Here is a 22909-nt window from a genome sequence, read left to right as displayed (position 1 = left end):
TCACCATTTCCATCTTTCCAAGACATTAGGGACAATTATAAGGTTGACATTAATATGAGACCTATGTGTAAACATAAACAAGTAGTTTCTATATGGATCCGTATGCATCCAAAGGTCACCTGCGCTGCTGTCTTCATAATGTCATGATGCATTATCAGCTTTTAGAGGATCCTTGGGCTGTTATTGATCGCAAGGGCTTTATCAACATGAGCGTGGTACTGGGGGTGAAAAAAAATCAATGACAAACTGTATGAGCATGTCAGTGCAGCCATCATTAGTACGAGGGATAGTCGGCGACACAATTCAGGATTACCTCTCGTGCACACAACTAAAACGCTCTCACATACACAACTGAAACACTTACACACTCCTGAAATTGTTTTCTCACATACACACTGTGTTTCAATAGCGTGTATGAGAGCGATTCAGCAGTTTGAGATATTTATTTTTATTTCTTTTCGTAAAGTGTTTGAGAGGTAATCCTGAACTACATCCCTGACGGCCTCTCATACGCTCGGCTCCTCTTACCTCACTGGCTCAAATCACAAAGAGTTGGCCGTGGCGAGGAATACGTCGGCGGTCAGCGCGCACGCCAAGACGCGCAAAACCTGGCGACAACAGCTGACGCTCGAAGGAGTCGATCAAAGGCGGGACGCCGCCACCTCGTTTTTGAAATGGGATGTCAGCAGCAGCAGCAGCACAGAGCTGTAACTTAATCATCATGTCCTCCGCTCATCTGTTTGCCTCCTCCAAGGACAATGTAGTACAGTGGTGATGATCTAAACATTGTAAATGACATATAAATTCCCTTTATAAACAATACATGGCAACCGGATGTATTGAAACTGTAACTTTGGCATTTTATTGCCATTTTGGGACTATTAAATCATTCAAAAAGCCCATTTTACTTCAATGTCACTGTAAATGATATTTAACTTCCCTTTATAAACAATACGGTTACAGTGAATGACTTGGACACAACATTGTAACATTATCTTTGATAATGCAGTAAGACTCCACCCTTTGACAGTTTCCATGAAGCTGTTTTGGTTAGCAACAGAGACCAAATTGTGTCATTTGGATCTATTTGGTATGAGATTTCTGACACTGGGAAGCATATTTGGCTCCAGCATGCCTTGATAGAGGTTTGCATTCAACCAGCATGGATTCAAGAAAACCAGGGCCGGATGCCGCAAAGCAGCCCCAGAACCGAACTGAGCTTCCTCCATGTTCCACAGTGGACAGTGTTTCTTTTGTGTGTGTGTACACGTGTGTTTGTCAACTTAGAACTTGTTGTGTAAACAATGTGGTAACCAACTTGTGTGCGATGATTCAAGTCAGGCCTCAAGTATTAGAAGCGACAAGCTCAGCCAGCCGGCAGTCACGGAGCCTTCACGTGTCACAAAGGATGCAGTCACAACGCACCGTGTTCAATTGAATTAGGCCGGATTCACGAGCTTTTTGACAGGACACACTGGTGGCGCTTCATCAGAGCGGCAGCAACTGGAAGAGAAACCCGATCCCCTGCACTACTTTTAGACTCGGAAACGAGGTGGGCTACGAAACATGAAAGCAGAGACGGCGGTGCCCCTCATGAACCGTCCTGACTAGGAAGAACAAAACAAGAGCCCAGTTTCCACTTGATATATTTTTTAATGGAATGTATCATTTGAAGGTATGAAAATAGATCTTGAAGTAAAAGAAAATGGACGATAGCCAAGAGACATGTCAGTGGGGTGCAGCGAAGGAGAGATAAAGGGCAGAGCGATCGCCCTGCGTGTGGGAGATGACAACAACACCGACGCGTGTGTTAATTCGGCCGACATACGCTCTCGAAAAGGACTCACACGATCAACACGAGCCACTGGGAAAATCAACTCAGAGCCGCCTTGTGAAGTAAGGCTGTTTGAAATAATTGCCAATCATGACACACATCCCTGAATAACCCAAAAGAGGGTTAATACTTTGAAGATGGCACATTTAGAAAGGGTTAAAAAAAAAAAAAAAAAAAATTGTCAATCATAGTCTCAAGACTGTTTATGATGCTGTATACTAAAAAAGTTGTTTTGACAGTGAATTGAGGAGGACAACATGCCATAACGTCATAAACATACAAGTTAGAGATACAAGTTTAGATTCCAAAAACTCAAGATTTGAACACAATTCAAGGAAAACAGTCATCGGTGATAATTCCCTTGGAAACTGTGACAAGTCAGAGTGGAACGGTGAGAGCGAGCATGTCAAATAGTGAGCCCACATTTGGTTCTAGCGCATTGCTCGTGAATTACACTTACTACGGCAAGGCTTGCTTTTGCCACTTCTAAAAAAGGTAGACGCTCACAACAGGGAAAAACAGCAAAATAGTGAGACAGATTGTTTTTTAACGAGCAATTTGTGGTCACAGATGACTGCAATGCAGCCTCAATTTAACTAATTTTAAATTGTCATAATTTTATATATATTCTGTTTGAAATAGATGCTAATTGCTCATTAACAAATTTACGATAAACATTCCACATTAGGTAGACAACAGGAAAAATAAAGGCTTAGAAGTCGTTTGGTCTTGCCAAATAATGAGCTAGTCAATTTAAGTGGAGTTTGTTACCTATCAACATATTTTCTAAGCTAAGTAATGGCTTAAAATTTCATTGTGAACAATTGATTAACCCTTCATCAAGTTACCCCTTATTTTAAAATGGTGGCCAAAATGTAACACACAAAGTGGTGTGAAACAAAAAAAATCACGAGGAGGTGTCATATTATCCTTTTTTTTTTTTTTTACAGATAAAACACAAACGCACCATTGTACATTTGCGGTGCCTTGTTAGCGTAACGCTAATGACGACAAATGCCTTAGCGAAAGGCTAAACACAGGAGAGTGTAGGTTAGTGCCAGGCTAACGCCACAAATGATTTTAAAAAATGGTTAATATATGGAAAGAGTTGACTCACATTACACACTTTTGACTCTTGTAAAGCAGGCGCTTTGTTAGCTGGTGACATTAGCTAACAGGCTAACGGCCAGCATTGGAGCTTGGCCAAGTTGCGTGTGCCGGGCTTCAACAACCAAGAAAATGGCTTCACCTTTTAGCCAATATGACGACTACGCTCCTGAACTCCCCATTAGTATAGCATAAGTCAGTTCACACGCTAACATCAGGTTTAAGACTTCCATACAGGCTACCGTGGCTAATAATCCCGTTCATTAAAAACAAGAAAAATCACATCTGGAAAGGAATCTTTGGTTCGATGATGCCGACCTACCTGTTAATAAGACAACGACAGTACAAATAAAGGCTTATTCCCAATAATGGACTTCCCATTGAACACACTCATAGAAAAAATATATACATATCAATAAATAACCGCACGGTCCGCCGCACTTTTTGTTTTCTCACATGCTTTTTTTTGTTTATTTTTTGTTAGTCCATGAGTCTTTCGTGGAGGAAGTCCGTGTATCAGTGGGGGGGGAAAGGTTTCCGTGGAAACATGGATGGGGCTCGGGGAGGCTTGTCTTAGAGAATCGGTGCTGATGCGGCAGGGGTGGAAGTCGATGTTCATCTTCCAGTGTCCAATTTTATCCTGTGCGGACAGAATCAATTAGGCACGTTGCCACAAATTCAATTGAAAAGTCACCTGAAACTTGCTCTCCATTACGCAGTTCAATTGTCGAGACTAAAGCGTTCCCCGACTGTGGTCCGTGAGACTATTCCGATCAGGCTATTGGGTTAGTTGCTCTCATTAGTTTTAGTTTATGTACATTATCTGGCCCTGGGACAAAATTCCTCGTCCCGCAGCCATTTAACAAAGAAAATCCCCGTCAACACGCTCGGATTCCTTGGTGGAGAAGTGAGATAAAATGAAAGCCGAAGCTTTAAAGCAACACAAATGAAGGTAAAATTGCGGATTGGTGTTGTGTTGATGCGGTATCTGATAGCAATATAAGATAGAAAACCAACTTGGAAGACGCGGTGTTCGGTAACTCAAGCAAGATGTTTTTTGGGGGGGATTTCCTGAAAAATTGTGTCAAAGTTTGTGGATTAAATGCAAACGTACGAGAAAGTTAAATACAACTGAACTGTACTTTCGGGTAGTAGTACCACACTTTTAGAATCCCTTATCCAGTGTCGACATAGGATCGGCCAACATTCAGATCAATGGGAACTGTGAATATGTATTTCTAACAAAAATGTATCATATCTCGCACTCTGTATTTTAGGTGGCCGACAGCCAGGGACTCCAATGGCTCCAATGGCAAGGAACCGGTCCAATGCACACGGGGATTCCCCAGGTCGTCCCCTGACCACCCCGGCTTCAGCCCCTCCTCCTTACCGCAGACGGCGCTCGAATGTCCGCCGGACTCGCCGGGCACGTCACGCCACGTTCGGCGAGCTCCGCAGGGTCTTGTGGCTCTGTCCCGGCATGTGAACGACGAGCAGCTGCTGCTTCTGCCGGGTGGACTTGACGGCCAGGATGGCCTGGCGGTTCTTGTACTGGACCATTTGCAAGGTGATCTCCGCGTTCCAGCCCTCGTCCTGCGGACACCTGAAGTCGATCTCCTTGCCCTCGGACATGACCACGGTGAAGTAGACGTACTTGCCCTTGCGCTCCACGCAGTCCACGGTTTTCATGTTAGCGAAGTGGAGCTCCTTGACTTTGCCGGAGTCTTCCCCGCGGTGGAGGTGGTGCGGCGGCTGGTGCTGCGGGTGATCGTGCTGCTTGGGCGGCAGCAGGAGCACGCCGTCCTCGGTCAGGACGCACAGCTTCTTCTTCCACAGCTGCAGCAGGCCATCGCTCCTCTTCTCCAGCACGCCTTCCTTGAACACCTTCCTGCCGGTTTCCAACATGCTCACCCCGTGCTTGCCCACTTTAGGTTTCCTTCCTGGGGAGGAGGAGGGGTGGGGGGTGGGTGGCACAGACGCCGAGGTCTACCCCGGAGAGGGCGAAGGCATACGGGACGCGCGGCTGCCGAGCTCTGGGTCGGTTGTGGTGGAAGTGGAGGGGTTTTGCTCGCCTGGTTGTCCGAGACGGGGGGAGGTCTGGGAGCAGAACCGCCCACACGAGACCCCACCTCTCCAAAGTCACATCGGCCACTTCATTAGGTACACCTACAACTGCTACTCGTTAACAGTCCAGTTGGTATTGTTTTTTTTTATTTAGCGGTTTTCCTAAAATTGATTTATTCATTCACTCAAATCTCAATTTACTGATTAAAAAAAAACGATTACTAAAATAATCAAGTAGCAGTCTATGTGAATTGTAAATTACTAAATTATGCATGACATTAAAAACTTTCACCCTCTCTTTTTAGACCTTAAATCCAAATGACCTGGCCCATCTGACAATTGCCTTTCTAGCAGGGTCCAAAACTATTTTAAGTACAGTTGTCCAAATAAAGGCAGAATTTGCAAATGGAACAACATTAACATGGTTACATTATAGTAACACAAAACTCTTTTTAGTCATGTTTTCTATTGTATTCCAGTGTAATTTTTGTTTCTATAGCCTCATTTACTGTACATTAACCTGAAGCACTGCAGCCGCATTGTGGAAATAACCTAGGGCAATTGATTCACTTGAAATCCTTGTTTTACGACGAATTGTACACAAATTGGACCACGCCATCATATAAAGCTAACGCAGTATTAGGCAATCTCAGTATATGGATGTATTAAAACATTTCAAAGGTCATAAAAATCAAATGGAAATCATTTTTAAAATATATAAATCTAGTTTAGCTTTATGTAAAGGAAACAGCGCCCTCTGTTGATTACAGAAAGAACTTCTACTCGAGCTCTTGACAATGAATGCAATAATCACCCCAACGTGTCAACTTGGACAGGTTTAACCAATTTATTCATGAACATACACATACAGTAATTGAGTAGTACATTAGTATTTTATTTTTTGTAGCATAGTGATTTGCCTCGACAACAGCTGCACGACAGGCAAAAAACTGCCATTTTAGCAACTTCAAAAGTCACCCTTCTGGTCTGTAATATTGCTCCTGTGGCCTTATCGGTGGTACATCAGAAAGGTGGAGAGGATGTTCAGGGTAGAGAGGAGGGTGGGGGGGGGTCCATTGGCCACATCGGGGGCCTTGTCACACGTTCCGTCGTTTTCATTCACAGTGGTAATGTGTTCCGTAGTCAGTAACTGGAGATACAGAAGGTAAACGAGACGGTGGCTGCTACTGAGTCAAAACGAGATGGCCAGTACGACCGCTAAGTGCTGCAGGCCGTGGGGAGGGGATGTCACCAAACGGGAGTCTGAAGCACAAAATGATGGACCCTTGTAGTTTTTGTTCAATTCCTTGAGCGTTTCACCAATGTACTCACCATCACGTTGTTTACTGGAATGTTTTGGTACAGGAGTAAGAAGAACTGTACAGCTAAAGCGCTATACAAAGGCCGACTGAGGAAAAAGGTAAGTAAGGGGGTGGGTGGGTTTGATCCAGTCTCATTCACAGCTGTTGTCCGAGAGCAAATGCCACAAAAAGACTCCACAAGAACTAGTTTAGCGGTGAAGATCATGCTTTTTTTTTTTTTTTTTTTTAACTTTGTTTTTGTCCTGTCTATTGTACAGAGAAGGGGGGAAAACAAAAAACAAAAACAGGTCTAGTAAAATACTATATAACGAGCCACACGGTTCAAAGTATTATTGCCGTGTTTTTATTAAGATTTGTTTTGTAACGAAAACCTTGAAACCTTCAAATTGTCTACCAAGAAAAATACAAAAACATTATAAGGCGGTAAGTCACTAGTTCTTTTTGTTTTTTTGTAATATATATTTATATATATATACGTTTCCCCTGTTTTTTTTTAATGAAGATGTTAACAGTGCAGTTGGATCCTGGCGGCAGCAAGGCCATGCTTCACTGAGGCTTGCACTCAGCTGGGGAGGCCGTGTCCTTCTGCAAGAGACCCACAGGAACACAACATTGAACAAGCTGAGCAAGACATGAACCACAGACAACATCTCTCACTCTTCTACACAATTACTCTTGTAAAAAGCCTAAAAGTAGTAAAGAGGCCGCATTATACTCCTTTGACAAAATGTTGATTGCTTTGGATTTAAGGTGATAGGAATTCTTCCGTTTATTCATAAATTATTCACTCCACTGAAAACTTAATCTTTTAAGTGTATTTGAACAGAATGAGCTGTTCCTGATAATTGAATTATCAAATTTAACGGTAATGGATCAATCAACAATGGTTTAAACACATTTTCAGTGCACTTGAGTTATATGCTATATTGAGGCTTAATTTGTACGAGTAGAGATGGTTTTATAAGCTTACAGTTGGTATTTCCTCTTATAGTGGCCAGTTTTTTTTTTTATTACTCAACTGCAGAAAAACATGCATATTCATCCCCCCTAGAAGTTAATACATAAAAATGTTGACATGTGTCCAGTAAATCCCTACTGTATGCGTGGAAAAGGGATTGATGCCTGAGGCCCACCCAAAAAGGTTTGCAATTGCCTATACATGCCAGAAGATGGCAATGACGCACTTTTCCATTTGACAAGGATATGGCCTGACTAAGGGCTCCTCGCCTCCATTTAAAACACAGTGGATGCTGGCATATTCACAGTTTGGGATTTGCAAAATCCCCTATTCGCTGATTTTTGGGGGGAACCCAATCCCGTTTATTCACCCCACCCAATAGTAATTACAAGGAGCGTCAAGTTATTCATGGCTTTACGCTGTTCGCAGTTGAGTTTGGTCCCTATCCGCTGCGAACAAGGGGCTCCACATTATTTCCTGAAAATACATATCCATTTTTCAGCTAATAATACTCCTCAGCATTCACACAATTAAAACCGCATTGGTGGCCACACCAATCTTTTTTCCTGAAGGTAAAACCAGACCTATTTGTGAATTTGCTCGTGTGGTGAACAGTGTAAATTCGAGTGGGGGGCCACAATTGGAGGAAATACAATAATTATTACATGGTTGCACACACGCTTGTCACTTGGTTGGTAGTTATTCACTTGAGCTCCTAGTGTAAATCTAACAAATTTAATTTCAGGCTCATGCACTTGAAGAAACATGGGAGAATGAACAGCACTCAAATTGTGCAGTTGCAGCCAAATGTGAAAGACAAAAAGGGGGGGGGGGGGAATCGAAAAGCGTGCGCCGGCATTCATTAAAGTCTCATCACGGGGATGAGGTGTCCTTCCAGAGGTGATGGCAGCTGCTCAGTGAGTTTTCTGTGGCTGCCTGGCATCCAAACTGAAGATGCATTGGATGCTGCTCAACTCGTCGGTTGGCAATTTAGTACGACGACGCAAGTTTTTAATGTACGGCAACTTATTTTTTTGGGGGGCGGGGTTTTGTAATTCTCTCTGGTTATACGCACTTTGGAGTGATCTGTGAGGAAAGAGTATTAAATTCAAGGATGAAATGGATCAATGATATTCCACACAACACACACAGCCATCAACAAAAAGCAAACAATGCTGGCAAAACAAAAATAAAACTCGACTTGAACACAAACAAAAAGATGAGTTTCAACATACAGAAATGACACAGGTACAAATGCAGCGCGCACTATGGGTTAAAAAAATCCCAAAAAAATCCAAACCAGTGGGTTAGTGAGGTCAGGGGGTCATGGCAGCAAGACAGAAGAACATGAAGACAGCCCCAAAAAAATTAAAAAGAAGGTGAAGGGTTGGGGGTGGTGATGGTAGTAAGCTGACAGTTGACAAGCTGTACCTACCGGGACAGGGTTATTTTTCTACTGTCACCACTTAAACCTAGTGAGGAAAAATTTAAAGAGGAGCTGACAAAATATGCCAAAAAACATGACCGATCGGAGATGAAGACATCAATGAGTAAAGGAGAACGCAAAAAGCAGAACTAGCATTGTCAGAATGTCAAAGCGCAGCATGCTGGTTCACATGGTGGTGGAAACCTCCAGCAGATCCAAACTGGAGGTTGCAATTTCTAGTTTTGAAGTTGGCAAAAGCGGTGATAAGGACAGTTGTGTTCAGAATAACAGCAGAGTTGAGCTCAAAATCCCAAACCACTGTTTTAGAGGAGTGCTGCGCATCGGTGATGCACGGAGGCGACAAAATAAAAACGTTTAAAAAAAGTTTTTTTTTGGGAGACTACTTTTTTTTTTTTTTTTAAATTTACCAAAGTTTTTGGCATGGGAGTGGCATACATTTGCATTTAGCGACTTGTCCGCTGCATGCGCCACATGCACAGATCGGCACACTAACTGTCAAATGCAATTTGGTGAAGTGCTGCCTTCAGGAGTGAAAATAAAATCAAATCTGTTTGGATGCTCACCTAATGGTGACTGCTTTTTTGAAAAGTACTGAAATGAGACTCCGAGGAGCCTGCTCTTCATTTTACGTCTCGGCTCCGCCCACGGTCGGCATGGTCTCAAAAGCTGTACTGGACCGCCCGTCCAAAACGGATTGATTCCAGTAAGCAAATTCACAAATACTGACTATTAGTTATTAACTATTATTGTTCTGGAGTTCTTTTTTTTGGTTGTGTTTTGTCAGAAGAATGTTATACATTTTAAGACACCAATAAGTAGCTTGAAATGGTGAGAAAAACTGCAGCTCTCCTGCTATTATTGTGAACACAACTAAAAATGTCAAGCGGTTAAAAGGTTGGCGGTGAAGAGTGGAAGGTCTGATGTGTCTCAATTTAGCCGAGAAGCCAAATAAAAAAAAGCTGAAGCAATGGAGATGCATTAGTATGGATTCTGTATGTTGAATTGACAGCAGCAGTTCGCGGTCGCCCAGAGGTTTTAATGGCGTGTATGATATGACGGGATGTTCAAACTCATGACCCGGGAAAATGTTTTAAGTGTTTTAAGGGCCACAAGCGAGGAGTCGAGAACTGCTTTGCGAGGGACCTCACCTTGGGATCGTAGTCTGGGTCGTTTTCCTCGTCGGCCTCTTCCTCGCCTTCCTAAATGACGCAAACGTAACAACAGGTTTTAATGACGTGCGGTGCTGACAGAACGGCTGCCATTTTTTCCCTAAATCATGTGCAGCCTCACCTCGTCATCAGCCTCCTCCCCCTCTTCATCATACTGCAAAACACAAGCGCATTAGGATCCTGTAATTTTCTCACTATATGAAAATTATTGGAAACAAATAAAATCTTTTAGGTTTTTTTCCCACCCCATAACATGTCCCCAGGAAGTTACAAAATGTCCCTTAAGAAATAAAACACTGTGGGTGGCTGTAGCTACTGGCATAGTTGATGTGAATTCTTAAAAATCACATGGTTTAAAAATAAATAAATCAATAAATAAATAAATAAAAATCTTAATATTTGATTATTTCAAAGCAAAGTCTTTAAAAAAAATTTACATATTTTTTTTAAAACCCAACTTCTCATATAAGCTACATTTGGAGAGGCACTTACGTCGTCATCATCGTCCTCTATAGCTTCTCCCGTGAAGTACAACACGGCCCGGGGAACGATGCGCTCACGGATGAAGTGGCCGATCTCGAAGTCGGCCGCCAGGACCGCCTCGGAGTCCTCATCCTGGAGAGAGATCGAGTGGGACTCATTAGCTTACAGTTGGCTGTCAAATAACAGGTGGTTGTTCACTTTGGGAAGCCCACAAAGCACTTACCAACTCGCCACTTTCAGGGACTGCGGGGGTAAACAAGAGCATATGATATAAAAACAGTGACAAAAACAATTATTTTTACCAAGTTAGTATTTAGTGCTGAAGCATACCCTCTGGTGGGGTGAAGAAATTGAAAAAGGAGTCGTTGGGGACTGTTTTGGTGACCGTCCTGACTGTGCCGCGGCCCTTGTGCTTCTGCTTCTTCTTGATGGTTTTCAACGTGACGTTCTTGCCCTTTGTCCACTCGATCGTGGAACTGTGGTGCCAAAGCAACAGAAATTCAGGCTTAGTAACAAAAAAACAAAAACAAAAAAAGTTTTTTTTTTGTTTCACCCCCTTAATATACTCACCCCGTGCACGACATGATTTCGGGTCCGTCAAAGGAGAAAGGGTCGTTCTCGTCAGGCTCCGATCTCATTTTGTAGGTTTTCGTCAACACTGCGTTTGTGAAGAAGTCGTTGGGCTCGAAGTGGAACTCTAACCCAAAGCTCTGCGAGGAAGGTAGAAAAAAGTGTGGTCGATTATTATTTATTTATGTAAAAATTTTTTTAACATTCTCAACATTTAGTATCACTCACCATGGGTTGGCCAGGGTCTGAGAATTTCACTTTGATGTCTTGTAAATGTTTGAGGATGGGCTCGTCGTGTTCCTGAACAGAGAAGGAGGTGAGAGTGAGTCATCTTTTGAAAAGGAGACAAGAAGCACACGGTGGCCAGCAGGTGGAGGCAAACCAAAGCAGAGTGTACCTGCAGCATGTCACTGAGCAAGTCCACGTTTTTGAATACGGTTAACCAGAACTCGGGGATGCCTTTGGGGTCCTCCTTCTCCTCATCCTTCTTCTCCTCCTCGAGCTTCGCCTTCTCTTTCATCTCATCCTGCAGCGAGGGCGGACATGCTCTCATTGGCAACACAGCTTTGTTTACATGTTTTTTTTTTGTTTTTGTTTTTTTTATTAGCAGTGGACACGGAGGAAACAAAGGGAAGTAGGAAGACATGCGAGCATAGATGTCACCTGTACCTGCTTACTTACTGTCAGCTCTTCCTCCTCATCTGCTTTCCACTCGCACTCCTCGTCTGTGGGCTCATACGCTGCTTTGACGATGTCGCTTCTCTGCAAGAAACAAGACCAAAAAAATAAATAAAAATCACAGTTGATTCAACTGAGTCATGACTCGTCACTTTTGGATTGATGATACATAATGGTGGTGTCAAAGTGCCAACTTCTCAGGTAGCTGAGAGTAATAAAATAAAACAAATAGCCCTCAACTTGACATTAAATCATTTACTTGAGGTTTCAGTGGTCATTTTGGGATTATTATTACTGGAGATGTCAAAACTAGACAGAATGAACTGATTACACATAAATTAGTTGGGAGAAATAGTAGCGGCGGCGACGTACTTTGTCGAAGAGCGGCTGGTAAAGGGCGGCGTACTTTCTCTCCAGCTCGTGGACCTCCTCGTAGAACGTGGCCTCGATGTGGGCGCACTTCACCTGCAGGTTCTTGAGGGCGTTGATGCGTCGCTTCACAACCTTTGGTAAACTGCACAGAAAATGGAGCAATGCTGAGGAAATTCCATGGAAAACTACTGTTCGGAACCGAAGCTTCTGGATACCTTAAAAAAAAATATATATATATATATACTAAATCGCAATTTTATTTTGGTAAGATTTTATAGCCATGTCACCCCCCCCAGCCTTAGAAGATGCACTGTAAATCTGAATGACAAATCCAGTCAGCACTCTTATCAAAAGCAACCTAATACCTCTTCTGATGGAGTATCTAACATCCTTTGGCACGGTACTATTCTTTTGTCCCCCAGGAAATGAAGGCTGTTTTGAAGCCACCCAGACTCAAGTTTCTCTGCAGTGAGGTAAATTAATACGCCTGCACTATCCCGGCGCAGGAAATACTTCTTTGGGCCGGGCCAGACCACTTTGGATGCGCCAAGTAGGAACCGTCAAATATGCAGACAAGTCAAACCTTTGCAACATCAACGCGCATAAAAATAACCTTACCTCTCGATGTACCCTGATGGTGAACCGTTGAGGCCGTCAAGCCCCTCCTGCAGCGCGGCAAGTATCTGTGGATTCTGCATAAGCTGCTCCGTCAGCTGACGAGCTACGGACACACAGACCGCCATCAGCGAGCGAACAGGCAGACTCATTAGTTTCTATGGTCATCTTTGCGAAGGACTGAAAGGAACGGAAGCTTGGACTGGATGTCCGTTAGCTTCATGAAAACAAACATCTTTGTGTATATACACACACACACGCATGTTTATTATACTGCTCCCTGGGGCGCCCACACCAGAAATATAAGCATGATGCACAACCTGTTTAATTCTTTACGTTCAATTTATTCATTTTATGACACAGTGTTAATTTTCTTATTTTTTTTAAAATTAAAATAAATAAATAAATACAATAAATTGTATTCTGCTATTTTTCTTATTTATAACACATTCCAACAATTTTTGTTGGTGTTTTTGTGGGTTGATGGAATGGGTTGATGGTATATCCTTTCATTTCAGTCAGAAAACTAATCCAAGATGTCTGTTTTGAGCCACAATAAATTGGAACAAATTAAGCATGGAAGTCAAGGCACCACTGAAATTATTTTAGTTTTAATATAGTGGGAACGACCGGGGTTCAAGTCCCGGCCCCGTCTGTGTGGAGTTTGTATGTTCCCCCCGTGCCGCGTGGGTTTTCTCCGGACACTCCGGTTTCCTCCCACATCCCAAAAACATGCGTGGTAGGTTGATTGGAAACTCTTAAGTTGCCTGTAGGTATGAATGTGAGCGCGAATGGTTGTTTGTTTCTATGTGCCCTGCTATCTTCGGGCGAGCGGTTCAGGATGTAGCCCTCCTCCCGCTCGAAGATAGCCGGGATAGGCTCCAGCAGCCCGCCACCCGCGTGAGGAGAAGCGGTTAAGAAAATGGATGGATGGTGGGAACGGAACGGACGTTTGCGGTTCCTAGGTAACACCCAACTGAAACACTAAAAACCTTTTAGAGGATACCTTTGCTTTTTGAATTTTCTACCGTCTCCTCCTCTTCCACTTCCTCCACGTCTTCCATATCTGCCGGGTCCATCTCTGCTTGGTCTTTGCTGTTTTTGGGGGCGGGGAGTCGCAAAAGGAAAGGTCAGCCAAATGAGCAAACACAAGACACCCTGCTCTCCCTCATTCTGCAAACTAACACGCCGGCCAATCAAGAGCGAGAAACCACTTTTACCGGCACCAATTTGCACCCGTCGGCCAGAGAAGCAATGCTATTGTTATTGTGAGCACTGAAACACGAAGCCCTGCCACGGGGATGCGCTTCAGGAATATTCACCATTGCAGCTTCGCCAGCAGGAATCTCATCCGTTTGCCACTTTGCATGGAAGACTATTATATAGACGCTTGTCCAAACAGTAAATATGATGGCAATATTTGAGGTGTCAAATGGACATGACCTGATATGGATGTGGGCGTGGCTTCAAATTTAGACTTTCCCCTACAGTGGCAAGCAGACGTCTACCCTGAAACTGTCAAAGTTTGACAGACACTCATACTCACTTGTCAATGTCTGCCATCTCAGCTCAGTCTCGAGTGATGCTTAAAAAAAGAAAGACAAAACAATGAGTAAGGCAGACTTGAACGACACAAACGGGCTGGCTCCCAGAATTATTCATGACATCCCATCATTCTACTCCCAAGTCCAGTGTGACGCCGGCCGCATGGTAGGCAAGCTTATTTAAATGCATTGACTGTCTTAAAGTGAGCACATAAACGTCATTATCACCAGAAACGTAAAATTATCATCAGCTGGATATGTTTGACGAGGCAACAACATACATTTTGATAAGAAACTGACTTAAGGCTTTTACTATCATCATCTATGACAGTGTGCTCACAATTTTGATAATTCAGCAGTGTAAGGCTTCTATTTTCAGCCAGTCATGTACAAATCTTATAACTTAATTCTCAACAGAAGACGATTAATTTACCTACGCATCTTTTAAACTACATTCCTTGCCTCAGCAGTACAATGCAAGAGAAGGGGGAGGGGGCGGGGGGGGGGCAGACTTCCCGGCTTTGTTGCACTTAAAACAGCAAGCTGGGTGGTTCAGTTTAGGCAGCAATTCTCGGTCAAAAAAAAAAAAAAGTGCCAGTCACCTGCACGCAAGCAAAAAGCTCAAACCTCCACTCAGGCTGAAAACGACCCGTGAACTCAATTTGAATCTTGGGGGGGGGGGGGACTGGTAAAGTCATCCATATTCATAGCGCCTGGATCCATTGAATCATAACGCGATACATTCGTGTGGCTCTGTTTGGCCATGATACGAACAGCAAGCTTGAAAATAGCAAATGCGATGCTACACTTGTACTGTAGCTGTACGGAGCAAGATGATGCAGACATCTTGGATGTGAAGCACCACCATGTTATTGATGGTAAAGTGCTTTAAAAAGGCTTTTAGCAGCCGGCGGAGGATACATTTTTTTTTTAATTCCAGTAATGTTGTGCAAAATGTGATTACCAATGAATTTCTGAGTTTTTTTGGGGGGGAGCTCAATAAATGAGAAAAAAAAAATGTTTTGCAGCAGGAGACAAGCGGACATTTTAACACTAGACTAGGTGATTGAAGTTTATGAGTCAGGATGATTTATTTCAAGATTTCTTTTTTTGTGGCGTAAGGAGTTTAACGTGCGTCCACGCTGATGTGCACGGTTTACACTTACAACACGGCTGCAAACAGGAGCAGGATGACAAAAGCATGGTCAGTGTTGCCAACTTAGCGACTTTCCCGACTCTTCTAGCGATTCAAAAAGTGACTAGCTACTTTTATTCCTGCTATGAAACAGACATTCATTTTCTCATTGTTTTATGACATTAACACCACACTTAAATATAGTGTGTGTGTGTGGGGGTGTTTTAACTGATTTAATTAAAAAGTGGCAAAGAAGTTACATTTAAATTGGATCGAAAGAAATGTTTCAAAAGAAGTTGAAATCCAAATGCACTGAACTAAAGTTAAATACAACTGAACTGTACATTGACAGTGATTCTTTCACATACCAAAAGAGGGATCCCACACTGACAATCACCGTCTTTTGGCCATCATAGTATTACCATGGAAGCAGAATAGATAGAAATTAAGAGAATATGGAGCAGGTGTGGGATTTCTTAAGTATGGTTGGGCATCGAGAACCGATTGGAACCAGGACTCGCGTTCCGGTTCTCCCGGAACCGTTCAAATTGAAAAATTTCAGTTCCCAGTTTCGATGCCTAGTACTCCAGCGGCGAAGTAGTAGTGGCGAAAAGCAACGAAGAAGAACGGGCACGACGACGTGCTTGGGCCCACCCAAGGGCAGCGGCGGCGAACAAAAGTGTGTCTTAACTTTGTTCAAATGAATGACCAATCGCCTCAGTGCAACACTTGGAATAAGATTATATTGTGCAAAGGAGTTTTTCCCCAATGCGTAGCGTCTGACGCGCTCCGAGCCTCAGCCGACACCGTGCGGCGCTTCAGTGAAGTTAACGCTCAGTCACTTGGGTGAGTGAACCAATAAAATACATCTATGCCAACATTGAGTCAGCTAACAAGGTAAACGGTCGTTTGCACTTTAGCACTGACAGTTTTTAGAGTTTATTTTAGTCTTCAAACCAACGTAAGCGCAGATGACAAAACAAAACAATAATACAAAAAAATCTGAACATCGGGCTAAAACTTCACCATAGCAACTTGAGATCACAATGAATTAGGACAATATTTCCATAAATGGTGTCTCACACTATCACAAACAGTGACCCTGTGCCTCATCGATGGGTAGGGAAAGGAATCAGCATTTTAGAGCATTTGGTTCCACCCATTAAAAATAAATAAATTACAAAAAAAAAAAAGCCATCACCGCTGCCATGTGGTTACTTTTTGTGCCAAAATGCTGCGTTACGGTGCGTACCCTTCAAAATAAAAGGCTACAAGCAAGAAGTCAAGTTAAAACGTATATATATACATATATATATAAACAATTTGACGTGATGAAACAAAATACAGGGGCAGCTATATGGCAACAGTGAAGGTCAACTCTCAAGTCAACTGGGTGAGTGAAACAAAATAGTTAGTTAAAATAACTTAATGCTGTATTTAACTTTTAGCTGAAACAGTGAATATTAAGTCAATTGGGTTAGTTCCACACACACAGCCTTTTAGTTCGTAGGTTTGATATTGATACTGGTTATAAAGAACCTCGAGTCAAATGTTCATTTTAGTCTCCGCTGCGGGCTGCTAAGAAAATGGATGTTCATCATTTGGACACCCTTTATTTAAACCATGCAAACTTTTTTGACCCAGCCCCCCGAGAAGAATTGAAATTGAGAATCGTTTGGAACCGGAATCGCTCAAATTCAAACGATGACCAACCCTATTCATAAAACTTCTTCCTTATGGAGCACGTTAAATGGAAGTTATTTACCCCCTCATGTTTTAGAGCCGTTATTGCAAAAGTAGAAAATAAAAGTAGAAAATAAAAAAATTGTAACCCAGTGTAATCAGTCTGCTTTCATGGAGGACTACAGAAATAATATTTAGTGTTGAGTCGGAAATTCAAAAGGATTTGAACAAGTTAATGTCGCCAAACAATCATTTATCAAAATAGTTGACAAATAATCCGCTAATTGATCAGTAATTGTTGCACCTGTCGTAAAACGTTACTTTTGGAGGAGTGCCCCAAAAGCCCTTTTGCTGATCCTGCCAGCGACCACGTGTTGCTCGCTCAAGTGGAGCAAACCATGGCTGACTGCGCGGGGGGGGAAGGGGACAAATCCATGGCGTTAAAAGTGCACATCCATACGATCGTTCATCGATGATTGGGAACGCACATGGACGCCGGTTTTGGGCGAACGGCAACCGGGCGGTGTCACATAACTAAAGCGTGTTCATCACACAGAGCTGCTAGGCGCTAACTTTAGCCGCTAATGGCCTTGCTTTTTGCCCATTGTCGGGTGCACTTAGCCTGTTAGCTTCGCAGTGCTTCAAAAGCACCATGTCTTTTTTTTTCTTCTTCCGGCGGACAGACTTTCACCACCTTCCGCCATTATCCACATCATTTTACGCCATATATCCCCCTGCCGCGTTACCGCGTGAGTTGACATCCCAGCCCACAAAAATAAGGTCAACACCGAAAACGGTGTAAATCCGAAATACGGTGACATTTCGCTCTTTTAATAGTTCTAAGGCTGGTCGTCGTTGGAAGAGTGTGGCGGCGTGACAATAAACACAACGTGAACACATCATGGAGGTGACGCTCGGTCCCAATGGCTGCTGCTGTCTCACTTCACTAGCATTAGCCGCCTACCCACCACTGACGCCGCTTGACAAATGTCCTTTGTGGCTTAATGCAGCCTCGCAAACGGTTGAGTTTAACGCAGGGCGTCGCTGCTAGTACCGCCACGCGCACCGCAGCTTACCGTAGCTCCGTGTCCGGCGACGTTTGCTGATGCAGGGAGTCAGACGGTCCGCTGGGTGGGAAGAAGATGGGGGGGGGAAAAAAAACACTCCGCTCGGATGGCGGTAAAAGAGGAGCAAGAGCCCGCCGCCTGCGCTCATATACACGTGACGTCATCACGTAAACCGCCAGTCGCCGCGGTAACGCTGCAGGTGGGCGGGGCGACGGACAATCAAATCCCCCGAAGGTTTGCCTTGATTTCAGGGCACTTTTCACACATATCTACAGTTCTATCAAATGGTTGAGATGTCAGTTGATGGTTAAACAAATAAATAAAATTAAAAAAGATTAGATTTGATTTCATTGTATTTTTCTTTTTTTTTTGTTGGCTCTTTTTTTCAAGGCACGGAAATATTAACAATGACTTCTACCTCCACATAAGACATTTGCAAAAATCTGCTTTTACTTTGGAAAAGATGATCAACATTTTTGTCTATTTTCTGACATGTCACGCAGTGGTGTCGCTAGGCCTATTTTTTTTGGGGGGGGGGGGGGGGGGGGGGGGGGGTCACCGAATCTGTTGTCTCATCGCTGGGTTAAATTCCTCCATGTCGCTGCTCTCCCTGTTTTTCCCCCCATCTTATAAGACCTCAAGAACTCAATCAAAATCTCAACTGCGGTTCACTTTATCTCTCGTGTCGTCATCCACGGAAGAAAGAATACTCAGGTAAAATACAGACACTTGAAAAAGCTACTCAAGTACAGTAACAATATATTTGTACTTCATCACCTTTGCCTAATAGTAGTATATCATCAGCATTGTCATCTTTCCTATGAATGGAAACAAATAAGTACAAAACATAAGTAAACAAGGTATATAAATCTAAGTTATTATTATTATAACACATATTTTAAAAAATGTGTACAGTAGAATGCAGAACATGTCAAGTAGAATATACCCTTTATTGAAAGAGAACCTTATATTAACAATATTAAATCAAATGTAAAATAAAATGCCACATACAAACGTACAACATAGTATCAATGTCAATAATATTCATTCTGAGTTGTTTTGAGGAAATTCACCTTAAAAGTTGAATGAGTCTTCCCTGATAGTGAGTATGATTCATACTGTCGACTCATCAAAGCCTGCACACGTGACAACATTATGGATACCCCCAAATAAATATTTCGCTAAGTCATGCCGACCACTGACAGGGAAAGACGTCGCGGCAGGTAACTGGAGGCGTTCTGTGCGACAGGCAAGGCAAGGACAACAAATCGGCATCGAGTTACAGGACGTCGCCTGTCGATACGACAAAATCAGAAGATAGCGAGATAAATCCGCTGTTGTGCCACAACTGTGCTTGTATTCATCATGGCTTCCATTACAAGAACAATTGTCAGTCCTGGGAGGAACAGCTGGCACGGTGACAGAGGCAAACATCCTGTGGCAATCAACCTGCCAATTGCCACGGCAGTGCCTCCGGTCCACAGTGGCGGGCCTCCCTAATGGATTGTTTAATGCGGCCATCAATTGCGAATGGGGCCTTCGTTTGCCACCGTTAAGCAGTGCCGTGCCAGGGCGAATATTGTATTCCATTTTACGACATAACACTTGGTCTCAGTGTTCTTATAGCGCACTGAAAATATCTCCTGACCCACTTGTCATAACCAAGGATACACAGCCAGCTAATAAATGGCTTACTTCCCAAAATACTGATTAAGTTATTTATTTAGGGTGCCTCAATCATTAAATGTGGGAGTACTTGTTTCCGACATTAAAACCCCTCCAAAACAGGCTAATTTTAGCAAGGGTTAAAACAGAAGGTGTGAGGTACTGACCCTTGGGGTATTTTGCTGAAAATGAAAGACTCGTGGGAACTGTTTTTACATTGTGAATAAGAGGACAAGCTGTCCACCAAGAATTTTGTACAGCAGTCAGCTTTTGCATATGTCAATATGAGGTCATTTTTCTCCCTATCAGTGGTTTCTGCTGTATTGTCTGCACAACGGAATGGGTGCCAATCCCCTCATCATCAACATCTTCTGTAAGGAGAGCAGGCTAGCAGCGGTGCCAATTTAAATATTCATGCTGGACTACCAGCTCCGTTTGACCCTTCCCCTGTACGATGATGGATGGGTCGTCTTTTCCTCCCCCCCCCCCCTCGCCCTACTTGCTCGTGTCAGAGAAAATGGATTATGAGCAGAGCGAGTGATGACGGTCCAAACCTCAGCTGGCTGACTAATCGCTGCGGGAGGCGACGAGAGGAGAGTGAAGCTAATACTGACCACGTGGCCAGCAGCACTGGCTTCTAAAATATAGCCATAAAATGGTTTTCCACAAAAAAATAGCACCATATTGTAAAAAACATTCAAACAGAATGCAATCACATGGTGATTTTATTTATTAAGGGAAAAAAATACTCAAAGCGAACTGGCCTGATGAAAAAATAATTGCCCCACTTCGTTAAATCATGAATTAACTGTGGCTAATCACATTTTTCGGAAAGCGGAGTCTATTTTCACTGACCACGCCCAAGCCTGACTACCTCCAGACCTATTTAATGAAGAAATCATTTAAATAGAAGCTGTAAAAAAATGCCACGACCCAAAGAAAATCAAGAACAGATGAGAAAGTAAAGTATGGGGTTACAAAGCCATTTCTAAAGCATTAGGACTCCAGGTAACCACGGTGAGAGTCATTATCTACAAATAGAAAAAACATGGAACAGCGGTGAACCTTCTCGGGAGTGTCTAGCCTTTAAAAATGACCCCAAAGGCACAGCGACGACTGATCCAGGAGGTTACAAAGGAACCCAGGACAACATCTAAAGGCCTTCCTTGCGTCTGCTAAGGTCAGTATTCATGACTCAACAATAAGAAAAACATTGGGCAAAAATTGCATCCATGGCAGAGTTCCGCAGCAAAAAAACCTGAAGGCTCATCTTACTTGGCAAAAAAATAACATCTGAATGATTCCCAAGACTTTTTGAAGAGGATAAAAAGTCTACACAAGCCGGTCAAATACCAGATTTGTGTGGTAATTCAAGTCAAAACCTTTTTCACCATGAATCTGACTGATAACCTGTACAACTAAAATTGGTTTTGGTGAAAAATCTTTTTTAGATGGTAAGTCAAAAAAAAAAAAAATGGTATTAATGTGGTTGCACAAGTTTACACACCCTCTTTTCACTGGTGATAATCAATCACATTCAAAGTCATGCTAATGGAAAAAAGCACACACTTGCTGCCATTTAAAGTGCCTCTTAGTAACCTCAACAAAAGTTCAGGTCTTCGAGTAGTTTTCCTTTTTTTTTTTTTTTCTGGCTTTCTCGCAGAAGTCTAAAGGATTTGTGCTAACACTGATTATTATTTATATAAAAATAGAAAATAAATAATAATAATAAAAAATATATATAAACAATAAATAATAATAATAAATAAATAATAATAATAAATAATAAATATAAAAATATGTAAATATTAATTCCCTTCACTTTTTCTCAGGCCCTGGTTCCAGCTAAAGAAAAACAGCCCCCAAGCATGAGGCTCCCAACACCATTTTTCACTGCAGGTATGGTGTTCTTTTGGTGATGAGCAGTGTTGTGTTTGCCCCAAACATACCTTTTGGAATTATGGCCCGAGAAGTTCGTCCTTGGTTTTATCGGACCATAACACATTTTCCCATGTGAGTGGCATTTGTAGGGTAGGGTTTTATATCCACTGTGGTTGTATTTACTGCAGGGATATCTGATTTAAAGCTACATTATGGGTTAAATATCCTTTGAAAGCGACAGGGTTCTTGCCCTGACATGACCAGTTATCATTAAAATCAACTCTTCCCATATGTTTCTTGAGTTAGGATGACTAAGCTTCATGTTATCCAGGGGTGACCGACGAGTTTTATCTTGTCACTCACTCTCCCGCATAAAGCAGGAGTGCGACACTTTTCCCGGGAGGAGTTGTGATGCTGCATAGGGCGGGAGCATAAAGGGGGGAAAATACAGGAGCCCGAGTTCCACTCACCGGGCATGTATATTGAGGGACAAGTGGGACAATTGAAGGGATGAGTCAGGAGGGTCCTGGGGGAAAGACACAGCAACATCGAGTGAATGTGAGGAAGAAAAGCGATCAAGTGTCGACGCGAGACGGGAGTTGGGTCAACAGGCAGCCGCCGCCTGTCCACCGCTTACACAAGAGGCTTGATAAATACTTAACTAGCCCGTAGCACATGGCATAAACCCCTGTTGCATAACAAGCAGGGAAAAAGATTTGGGAGGCTGACGGGGCAGAGGGAGAGGAGGGAGGGCCAGTGGTATCCAAGGGTTACAAGCCGAGCCGCCAGCTGTGATCCTCTCGGCACTGTCGGGATGTTGCATCACAAAATGACAGGCGCTTCTTTTTCTTTCTGAGCTGGTATCCAACGTATTCGAGAGGGGAAAGCTTCAAGGTCGACGCTAAAGTCCTGCTAATCGATTACATAGGAATTACCAGCAGAGTTGATTTCTTCGACCAGACATTTTTAGAAGCGTCAAAATATGAGTTACATGTCACAGAGTGACTGTCATGGGTTGACAGTTTTGAATGAAAGGCACAGAATTTTGCTGAAAAGCTTCTATTATCACTCAATCTCATGAGAACACAAAAAGTATCCCTGAAAACTTTAATTTAGATGGCATAAAAAAATATTAATGTATGAGTACCACTAAACTGAACATGTCACTGAGTTGGCAATGAATTAAATAACTCACCTTCATTTCAAAGTTTCTCAAATATTGCAGGACTCTTTATAATGTAATTGTTTGGTGGGCCAGATTAAAGAACAGCGCGGGCCATATTTGGGCCCTGGGCTGTACTTTGCCTATCCTTTT

The 22909-nt window shown here is 42.9% G+C and overlaps 2 protein-coding genes across 4 annotated transcripts; both read right to left on the bottom strand.

The window, feature by feature from the left end:
• Window positions 1–1642: 1642 nt before the first annotated feature.
• Window positions 1643–4989, bottom strand: phlda1 (pleckstrin homology-like domain, family A, member 1). The gene is made up of 2 exons (XM_061667365.1): window positions 4332–4989; window positions 1643–3581 (listed from the first exon to the last, which is right to left on the bottom strand). The coding sequence occupies exon 1, from the start codon at window positions 4844–4846 to the stop codon at window positions 4373–4375; it is 474 nt and encodes a 157-aa protein (XP_061523349.1). The 5' UTR covers window positions 4847–4989; the 3' UTR covers window positions 1643–3581; window positions 4332–4372.
• Window positions 4990–5828: 839 nt separating this feature from the next.
• nap1l1 (nucleosome assembly protein 1-like 1) lies at window positions 5829–18219 on the bottom strand. 3 transcript variants are annotated; one of them, XM_061667364.1, is made up of 16 exons: window positions 18058–18219; window positions 14166–14204; window positions 13626–13714; window positions 12623–12725; window positions 12005–12146; window positions 11624–11716; window positions 11352–11480; window positions 11183–11254; window positions 10955–11094; window positions 10715–10860; window positions 10608–10627; window positions 10394–10516; window positions 10023–10055; window positions 9881–9931; window positions 8721–8757; window positions 5829–6912 (listed from the first exon to the last, which is right to left on the bottom strand). In XM_061667364.1, the coding sequence occupies exons 2-15, from the start codon at window positions 14180–14182 to the stop codon at window positions 8752–8754; spliced, it is 1164 nt and encodes a 387-aa protein (XP_061523348.1). In that variant the 5' UTR covers window positions 14183–14204; window positions 18058–18219; the 3' UTR covers window positions 5829–6912; window positions 8721–8751. The 3 variants fall into 3 exon arrangements, with proteins under 3 accessions (XP_061523348.1, XP_061523347.1, XP_061523346.1); XM_061667363.1 differs by lacking the exon at window positions 8721–8757 and having other exon boundaries at window positions 11636–11716; window positions 18058–18216; XM_061667362.1 differs by lacking the exon at window positions 8721–8757 and having other exon boundaries at window positions 18058–18215.
• Window positions 18220–22909: the final 4690 nt, after the last annotated feature.

This window comes from Phycodurus eques, chromosome 22 (genome assembly GCF_024500275.1).
Source record: "Phycodurus eques isolate BA_2022a chromosome 22, UOR_Pequ_1.1, whole genome shotgun sequence".
Classification (NCBI taxonomy): domain Eukaryota; kingdom Metazoa; phylum Chordata; class Actinopteri; order Syngnathiformes; family Syngnathidae; genus Phycodurus; species Phycodurus eques.
Note: the sequence above shows the minus strand (reverse complement) of the source record. Positions and strands in the feature narration are given on the sequence as shown.

What these genes read in the sequence shown, in the direction of transcription:
- nap1l1 (XM_061667362.1), bottom strand. An exon ending in AGCTGACAGTAAGTAAGCAG is followed by an intron (nt 11,481 to 11,623) that starts GTACAGGTGACA and finishes CCCTCGCTGCAG; the next exon opens with GATGAGATGAAAGAGAAGGC. An exon ending in GAAATCATGTCGTGCACGGG is followed by an intron (nt 10,861 to 10,954) that starts GTGAGTATATTA and finishes TTGGCACCACAG; the next exon opens with TTCCACGATCGAGTGGACAA.
- phlda1 (XM_061667365.1), bottom strand. Translation starts at nt 4,846, where the DNA reads ATGTTGGAAACCGGCAGGAAGGTGTTCAAGGAAGGCGTGCTGGAGAAG.